Raw genomic sequence first — 9799 nt, forward strand, 5'->3', positions numbered from 1 at the left:
TCAATTCTTTTATACAATCCTTTGATCAAAAACAGTCGAAGACGTTTTTTGGTAATCTACAATTTCGACTAGTCGACTTTATCTACATTAGTACAATTTGTTCAATTTTTGGGCGCAGGTTTTCGAAAGGCGTAGGATGGTGGCAAGGCCTAGTTTTGAAGTTACGCGCCGCGGAAGTTTTCAATACCGCTTTTGCTAGATTTGGTATCCATCATATAGAATAATATAAGGCGGAGAGGTCCCGAGCTCTTCAACATATTAACCCCTTCCTGAGTAAGTAACATGGAACCCATATTAAAGCTAATTCCGAGTACATGGCAAATTTGATAAAAGTAAACCACCTTGGAAAAAAACAAAATGGGGAAACGTAAAAAATGAAATTTTTTCTTTGTGTCAATTCTTTTCCTTTTCCCAAAAACATTTTTTGTTTTAAAGAACTTTTTGTTAGATTTTTTAATTGAAATTAATACCCCACATTTTGTATATCTATTCTCGTTTGACATCCCTAATATGTTAATGTAACAGCTGACATATATTCCATACTTTACGATACGTATACGAGAGAATAACTACGTGCTTACCAAATTCTAATTGATTTAAGGTTAAAGAACCAAATTTTTTTGGTTTTATTTGTGTCATAGAAATTTAATAAAGAAAACACCATTCGGTTAAAGTTGCCATCAACATAGCTGTAAAGTCTATGTTTGTTGTGAAAAAATTTGCAACTGTACCGACAAAATCTATTAAATTGGCCAAATTTTCTTTCACGAAATTAGAATATATCCCGAAGATATTGACGACATCGACATCTGAACAAATAAAACCAACAAATACACGACAACAAAAACAATATCGACTGCTACATCATCATCATCCGCAGCAGCAGCACTGTGAAAGCAAGACAAATAAGCGGTATTTCTGTAGCCTTAAGACATTCAACGGGAAGATGGTGAATTCTGCAGAGGCCGGTGTTAAATACTTGGAAATTCCAGACAAATCCGAAAATGACAAGAAGCTATATAAGTAAGTTAGCTCCCCGGCTTTATGACGAAAGTTTAATTTCAAAATATTTGCATATTTCCTCGGGCGTGAAATGTGCTACTGGTGGCTATTAAAAAAATAACAAGTTTCACATAGGCCACTAAAAATATTCTCCAAAAAAAAAAAAAAAAAAAAGTTTTGCTCGAATTGCATCGATTTTATCATTTTAGAACTTTAGTGCTGGTCAATGGCTTACATGTCCTGTTAGTCTCAGATCCAAGTCCTGTACCCCACGATGGTCTGACGTCTTCATGTGATACAGCTGGTGATTCATGTGCAGAAGAGTCCAGTGAAAGCAGTGAAGAATCTGCTTCCAGCACAGAGGGAGAGGAAGATTCAGATGATGAATCCGAGGAGGGTAAGGCGATTTTGGATTTAATAAATATCCACATCCCATTTTTATTTTCATAATTATTGTAGGTGATGAAAAACTAGCTGCCGTTGCTGTTCTTGTTGATGTCGGTTCTTTCTCTGAACCTACCAACTATCAGGGAATGGCCCATTTTCTGGAGCATATGATATTTATGGGTTCACAAAAGTATCCAACCGAGAATGCTTTCGATGCCCATATCAAAAAGTGTGGTGGTTTTGACAATGCCAACACCGAATGTGAAGAGACACTATTCTATTTTGAAGTATCCGAGGAACATTTAGATAGTAGCATGGATTATTTTACTGCCCTATTAAAAGCTCCCCTAATGATGAAAGAGGCCATGGCTAGAGAGCGTGAAGCTGTAGAATCAGAATTTCAACAAACTTTACACGATGACGAGGCCAGACGTGATCAGCTTCTTGCTAGTTTGGCAAATCCCAATTACCCACATAGCACATTTACTTGGGGTAATTTGAAATCCTTGAAAGAAAATATTGACGATACCGATCTTCATAGGGACTTGCATGAATTCTGTAAACGCCATTATAGTGGCCATCGCATGCATGTATGTGTTCAAGCCCGCTTACCCATAGATGAACTTGAACATCTTGTTGTGAAACATTTTTCCGATATACCTAGCAATAATCTGGATGGTAAAGATTTCGGGGTGTACAATTATCGTGAGGCTTTTAGTCCGGCATTCCACAATGAGGTTTTCTTTGTCAAGCCTGTGGAGAATGTGTGTAAATTAGAATTAACCTGGGTACTACCGCCCATGACAAAACTCTATAAATGCAAGCCTGATCATTTTCTATCATATCTCATTGGCTATGAGGGTGAAGGAAGTTTATGTGCCTACCTAAGGAAAAAGTAAGTACTGAACTCTTTACCTTGTTAATACAATTACGAGTGTATATTTTCCTCTATTCATTCAGATTATGGGGCTTGGAATTAATCGCTGGCGTAGATGAATCGGGATTTGACACAAATTCTATTTATGCCTTATTCAATTTATGCATTTATTTGACTGATAGTGGTTTCCAACATTTGGATGAAGTGTTGGCAGCTACCTTTGCTTATATTAAATTATTTGCCCAATGCGGTTCCCTAAAAGAAGCTTACGATGAGTTGGCAAACATTGAGGCTACAAGTTTTCGATTTGCTTCACAAAAGCCTGCTTTTGATAATGTTCAGAATTTAGTTGTTCGTTCCAAATATTATCCACCAAAGCATGTTCTAACAGGCACCGAATTATATTTCGAATACAACGAAGAACAAATCCAGGATGTGATTAGACATTTAAATGAATTCTCTTTCAATATTATGATAACGTCACAACAGAAATACGATGGCATTACCTATGATAAAAAGGAGAAGTGGTTCGGCACCGAGTATACCTCCATAAAAATGCCTCAAAAATGGCAGGAATTATGGGACAATAGCCAGCCAATGACTGAACTATTCTTGCCAAAACCAAATAGATTCCTATCAAATGATTTTCGTTTGTTTTGGGTGGAAAATGGTAAGCCAGAAATACCTTTGGCACCTAAAAAAATATTGCAGACCGATACTTGTGAGTTGTGGTTTAGACAAGATGACAAATTTGAATTACCCGATGCTTTCATGTATTTCTATTTTGTATCACCATTGTTAAGACAAAGCCCGAAGAAGTAAGTTTTTATAAAATATATTTGGAGAGACCCACATTATTTGATAAAATGTTTTGCACTTTTTTAGTGATGTGTTATGTGCATTATATGCCCAGTTGGTTAAATATCGATTGGCCGAAGAATTATATCCAGCCACAGTTGCGGGTTTAAGTTACCAGTTTTACTCCGCAGAAAAGGGTGTTGTATTAAAGGTAAGGTAAAGGTATGGAAATGTTATACAATCTTAGGATTTTTTTCCAAATAGTTATATTAATTGTCATGGATGTGGCCTTTAACAAGAGTGATTAATTTTAATTGAAATGTTTTTTTAATTGAAGAAAACTCCGTATTGAGTAGATCTTAATCCCAACTAACATAGTTTAGACAGATTACAAACATCTCCTTTGATATATAAAATAGTTCCTAGTACTACAAACTCATCTGCTTATCTTTCCAAGTCGTCAATTTCAATTTCGAATCCATCTATCCCATAAGTAAGACTATTTACACGATGGTCTTACTTATGGGAATTTGTGTTTCAAATTTCTTGTCAAAGATAGGTTTCGCCATATTCGGCGGATTTTTTATCTATTGGTGACAGCGTTGTGCCGGGGAACTTTTTCGCGAACAGCGATAGCTGTTGTTGGAGCAGACTATCAGCCCAATCCGGGTAAATTCAATATGATATTAAGGGTCTATGTTCCTATTTTTCTAAAAGCGGGTAGGTTAGATGGCAGCCCGATGTATCAGGCTTATTTAGACTATTCATTCCATTGTGATAACAAATTGGTGAACTTCTCTCCTATCAATGAGTGCTGCCCGATTCCATGTTAAGCTAAATGACAAGGGACCTCCTTTTTATAGCCGAGTCCGAACGCCGTTCCATATTGCAGTGAAACCACTTAGAGAAGCTTTGAAACCCTCAGAAATATCACCAGCATTACTGAAGTGGGATAATCCACCACTGAAAAACTTTTTGGTGTTCGGTCGAAGCAGGAATCAAACCCACGACGTTGTGTATGCAAGGCGGACATGGTAACCATTGCACTACGGTGGCCCCCAAATGAGGGTAAATGCGGTTGGAATTGACCTGATTTTTCCTAAACTGCCAGTTACTACACTCCAACATCAATTGCGCAATGCTTGTAGCCCCCACTTTTCCACTACTACGTTTTTGCACCACAGCAAGGCAATTGTGTTTTTCTTTTCAACCGCTTGCCAAACACACGTCGTTCTAACCAAAGATTATAGATTCAGGAAGATAGGAAATTAGCTACTTAGGAGATTGAACCATTTACCAGATTAGCTTAATACTCGAACCAAACGCGTATACGACAAGTATTGACATAGCATTAAAATGCAAAAGAAATTAAGTGCAAGAAATAAATTTCTATAAAGGGGAAAATGTAATTTTTTTATTGTTGCCTAAAATTTAACATTGTTTCATTAAGAAAATTAAATTTTTCATTTAAAAAATAAAAACGAAAAACAACTGAAAGATTACAAACATGTATTGAACTAACATGGTAAATGCAACATTTGGTATGACGCAAGCCAATTTCCTATCTTCCTCAAGTTTAATCTTTGGTTCTAACTACGACTGTTACTGTCCCAATGCAAATTTCTTCAAGCGAATAACAATAATTTATTGTGCATCGATTCCATCTTATCAACCCAAACCGCATATAAAGGTTCCTTTACCTCAGAACCATACAACTGGATGTGTACAACTAGGAGGTAGACCGCTAATTTGTATAATTAAAGTCCAAAAACTCCTTCGGCCTAAGCTTTATGAATCCTAGAATTCATAATTTTATTTACCACCAAACTAACATCCCCTTTCTTCAATGAATTGAATTCCCAGCTTCCTGGGCAATATTGACACAGTCACTAAAAGAATTTCGATGTCTAACATACTAAGGGATTGGTTTTATTTTATTTTTTTATTTATATTTATTGTAGGCCAATAAAAAATGGTTACAAAATAACTACAAAAATAACTTTAAATATATAAATATTTGACGAAAATAAAAATTAAAAAAAAAAACTAGCAATAATAAATCATAATCGAGAAAAACAAAGAATAAGTAAAGATACATGTTTTTTTTTTAATTAGAAAAAAAGGAAAAACTATTTTAGTGATTAGGAAAAAAGTGAGAACAACTACTAATAAACAATGGATAGATAAAAACTGACATAAAAAAGAGAACTTATTACTACTAAAATAATACTATTTTGGGATTATACTTTATTCGTATACCAATAACTTTATATGACATCGTTTTGAACTTAGGTCACGCTATAGCAGGCCCTTCAATACCAAAAACAATTGATCCTATTTGTAGCTCTAGTGCTGATGTATAAAAACCATCAAAGCGTTGGCCATGGTTAGCAATGGAACAGTGGGACGTATGATTTCAAATCAATATTGCGTGAAATATAGAATGCAACATCTAATGTCCATTCCCTGAGCACGAAATGTCCGTAAAAACGGGAAAAGCTTACATGTAATAAATATTGTTAGTACTGTGAGTCAGTCTGCAGTATCTGGATACCATTACTGGCTAAGTTATCCTAAAAACGAAGCCTTAGAAATTTTTGGGATTTTTATAAAGTAATTATTAGTATGACATATGAATAAATGAAAAATGATTCTCTTTTCAGACAAATGGCTACAATGAAAAACTTCATATGGTTGTAGATCTTATAACAAAATCAATGGTTTCTATGCGGGAGCATATTACTGACCAGCAACTGGAGGCATTTAAAAAACATCTTAAAAAGAGTTATTTCAATGCATTGATTAAGCCAAAGGCCCTAAATAAGTAAGTATACTGTATAATCTTGGATCCGAGAATAGCTTATATTCTCCCAATTATTTTCAGAGATATTCGTTTGAGCATAGTAGAAAATATACGCTGGCCTATGATCGAGAAATATAAATGCCTAAATGATGTAACACTTGATGAAATGTTAGATTTTGCTGATAAATATACAAAGGAGCTGTATGTTCAAACTTTAATGCAGGGTAACTTAACTGAGGAGGCAGCACATAATTGTATGAATTCTGTTCTAACTACCCTTAACTGCCAGAATATTAAAGAGGTAAGAAAATCAAAGTTTAAAAATACCAAATTTTTCTTTTATATAAAGCTTTTTTGTTGTTCAGACAAAATACATTGAGAACAGAACTGTACAACTGCCACAAGGTTCTCATTATATTAGATGCCATGCCCTGAATGACAAGGATGTAAACACTGTTGTAACAAATTTCTATCAAATTGGTCCTTGTTCTGTGCGTATTGAGAGTATTCTGGATTTGTTAATGATGTTTGTCGAGGAACCCCTTTTCGATTCTCTGAGAACTAAAGAGCAATTGGGTTATTATGTGGGATCATCGGTGCGCATTAATTATGGAATTGCAGGATACTCCATAACCGTTAATTCACAAGAAACCAAACATTCTGCTGGCCATGTGGATGAACGTATAGAGGCATTCCGCAGTAAAATGATTGAAATCCTAAATGATATGCCTCAGGATGAATATGAACATGTGCGTGAATCATTAATAAAAATAAAACAAGTTGTTGATATGTCTCTAAGTGAAGAAGTTGCCCGAAATTGGGGTGAAATTACCTGTGAAGAATATTTATTTGATCGTAAACGCAAGGAAGTTGAAATTCTAAAGACGCTAAATAAACAGGAAATTATCGATTTCTGTTTGAATAATGAGCGTACCAATCTACGCAAATTATCGATTCAAGTAATTGGCAATGTCTCACAAAATAATAGTGAATTAATCAAAGAAGAGCCTGAAGAGGCTGATGAAGAGGAGGATGGCGTCGACGACGATGAAGCTGACGAAGAGCTTTTCAATGCTTTAGCAAATAAATTAGATTTGAAATTCATTTCTCGGGAAGGAGATGCCACCACTATTGTGGATATAAATGATTTCAAAGAGAATCTCCATGTATTTCCCATTACAAAAACCAAGTTGGAAACACCGATTATAGATGGCGATACAGGTGATGGTGGGGCTATGGACATTATAGAAGATTGTTAAACCACTAAAAGAGTATGGCATATTTTTTTTTAATTCAAATTATAAATTTGAATAATAAAGATTTTTTTTCTATTTTTTATATAACTTGTAAACAAAATAATTTTAATAAAATATTGCTATTTTAAAATTGATTACATAGTAAGAAATAAAAAAGTCGTATATTTATTTGTATATGGCTTTATTATACCCTTCACATAGGAGGGGGGTATATTAACTTTCGTTTGTAACACATCGAAATATTGCTTTAAGACCCCATAAAGTATATATAGATATATTCTGGGTCGTGGTGAAATTCAGAGTCGATCTAAGCATGGCCGTCCGTCCGTCTGTTGAAATCACGCTAACTTCTGAACGACATAAGCTATCGGCTAAGTTTCAAGTCGATAGCTTATGTCGTTCGGAAGTTAGCGTGATTTCACAAGTAGTTGTTATTGATGTAGGTCGGATGGTATTGCAAATGGGCCATATCGGACTGGGGTCAATACCAGTTTTAGATAAATGTAAAGTTTGCCTTTTTCCATCATCAAAAAGAGTAGAATTTGCTCTATTTAAGTTATCTTAGAGCTACCATTACACCCACAAAAAGTAAGGTTTATAGTTTGAAGATATTCATCTTTTTGTGGAAATTCCCGTGTAAAATTTGGAGGATCCAATCCTATCTAATAATATCAAATTGGATCTAATTGGATCTGTTCAGATATTGGTTCAGACATAATTAGATATGCACAGATATGCTATATATGGTGCTAGATCTGGTTAGATATAATTGCAGATATCATCATATATAGTATAATATCTAATTATATCTGGCATATCTACTAATATATGCTTGGATAGGACCATATATAGCACTATATCTAATAAGATATGGTAGATATAACATCATATCTGACTATATATGGGGTTAAATACGGTCCAAAATATAATAAAAAAAATCATTAACAAGTTAAAAAGATTTTTGAAATACACGTCTAAACCTCAATGTCATTATGTCAAATGTCAACGCCGTCAGGGGCATCACTTCTAAACAAATTTAACGCAAGACTAGCTGAGAAAATTAAGAAATTTAATATAATTGTTTTAAATGTGTTCCTTTGAGAAAGTGTATATCGTTTCCTTTATTGCGGAGATTATGGAGGTAAGTAGATTGTATTTGTTATTTCCTTAGTAGTAATTTTCATATTGTTTTACTATTTTCTAGATTTGGAAAAAAAGGAAACCTCAGTGGTGTACTGGTTAACATGCCCGCCTTGCATTCAAAAGGTCACGGGTTCAATCCCAGTTCCGACCAACACCAAAAATTATTTCGGCGGTGGATTATCTCCTCGCAGTAATGTTGGTGACATTTCTGCCTCAAAGATTCTCTAAGTTGTTTCAGCGCAACGTGAAATGCCGATAGGACTCGATTATAACAAGGAGGTCCCATGTTATTGAGCTAATTAGTGAATCGAGCAGCAGTCAGTGATAAGTGAGATGTTGATCACTGTGATGTCATGATGGTCTGAATAGTATGTATGAGCCTAAAATAACAGCCTATCGCTATACCTAACCTAATCCCGAATACACTTTAAATGTGAGTATTAAAAGCAACATAAAATTATATGGCAATTTTTATTGCAACTTAAAGAAGAATGATCCAAAACAATACTAATACTTGCTTACATAGTTCAATATATTCCCATATTTGTTTATTCCTATATTTGTTTAATAATTGTTTTTTTGCTTAATTTCATTGCAGATTGCCTTAACGCTGTAATACTTTAGTCGCGTGTCTAAGTCCAAAGCAGAAGAAACAAACGAAAAAACCCTTAGACAACACTCTAACTCAACTGTCAATACTCTTAAATAGCTTTGATGGATCAATTTAAATTAAACATATTTATTATGCACATACTTTTTGTCTGTATTATTAAATAAAACAATTGATCTCATTTTATATACAAATTATGGGCTTTTATGTGTTGAAAGATCTCGAAAGATACAATTGTATCAAATAATATACAATTATATCAAATTAGATCTGATTAGATGTGTCTCATTTTTGAGATCTGATCAGATCCAATTTCATAGTATTTAGATCTGACCAGATATAACCATTTTTCGGATCTGCTCAGATCTGACCATATCTTGGCTCAGATCTAACCATATCAAATCAGATCCCCCAATTTTTACACGGGTTGCCACAAAAAGATGAACCGAAGCTTTTTTGTGACGGTACATGAGTGGTTTTTAAATGTAGAGAATATATGGTTTGAAGATGATGGTGTTACTTGTCACCCAGTAGGTGAACCAATAAATTTGTGTTAACGAATGATTCGAAAATCGAACTATTTCCCGTAAAAGGGGAGTTATTTTACGATTTGAGGTTTTTACACAGAACATTTTTTTATGATTCAATTGATGCTATAAATGTTTTAATTGTAATGTCCTGAATTACCACAATTTTAGTATCAATCACAATTTTAAATGGGGATAAAAAAAATACTTCATAAAAAAGTTACAATAACAGAAAGAAGTTACAAAAACAGAAATTTCAATTAATTTTTTAATTGATTCAATCAAAATATTTTTAAATTAACCCTTTCACTACCGATGTCCACTTAGGAGGACATTCGAAAACGACACCAAACTCTATTTTCCCACTTAGTTTCGACTTATTTTTAGATGTTATTT

At 34.1% G+C, this 9799-nt stretch overlaps 1 protein-coding gene across 1 annotated transcript; it reads left to right on the plus strand.

Moving 5' to 3' along the window:
• The first annotated feature begins 573 nt into the window (after nt 1-573).
• Nucleotides 574-7257, plus strand: Nrd1 (Nardilysin). The gene is made up of 8 exons (XM_075298922.1): nt 574-1023; nt 1212-1399; nt 1462-2284; nt 2350-3084; nt 3152-3275; nt 5728-5888; nt 5949-6168; nt 6233-7257. Exons 1-8 carry the CDS (start codon nt 701-703, stop codon nt 7124-7126), a joined length of 3468 nt encoding a protein of 1155 aa, XP_075155037.1. The 5' UTR covers nt 574-700; the 3' UTR covers nt 7127-7257.
• The last annotated feature ends 2542 nt before the right edge of the window (nt 7258-9799 follow it).

Source organism: Haematobia irritans, chromosome 3 (assembly GCF_050003625.1).
Source record: "Haematobia irritans isolate KBUSLIRL chromosome 3, ASM5000362v1, whole genome shotgun sequence".
Taxonomy (NCBI): domain Eukaryota; kingdom Metazoa; phylum Arthropoda; class Insecta; order Diptera; family Muscidae; genus Haematobia; species Haematobia irritans.

What these genes read in the sequence shown, in the direction of transcription:
- Nrd1 (XM_075298922.1), top strand. Translation starts at nt 701, where the DNA reads ATGTTTGTTGTGAAAAAATTTGCAACTGTACCGACAAAATCTATTAAA. An exon ending in AAAAGGGTGTTGTATTAAAG is followed by an intron (nt 3,276 to 5,727) that starts GTAAGGTAAAGG and finishes TTCTCTTTTCAG; the next exon opens with ACAAATGGCTACAATGAAAA. An exon ending in AAGCCAAAGGCCCTAAATAA is followed by an intron (nt 5,889 to 5,948) that starts GTAAGTATACTG and finishes AATTATTTTCAG; the next exon opens with AGATATTCGTTTGAGCATAG.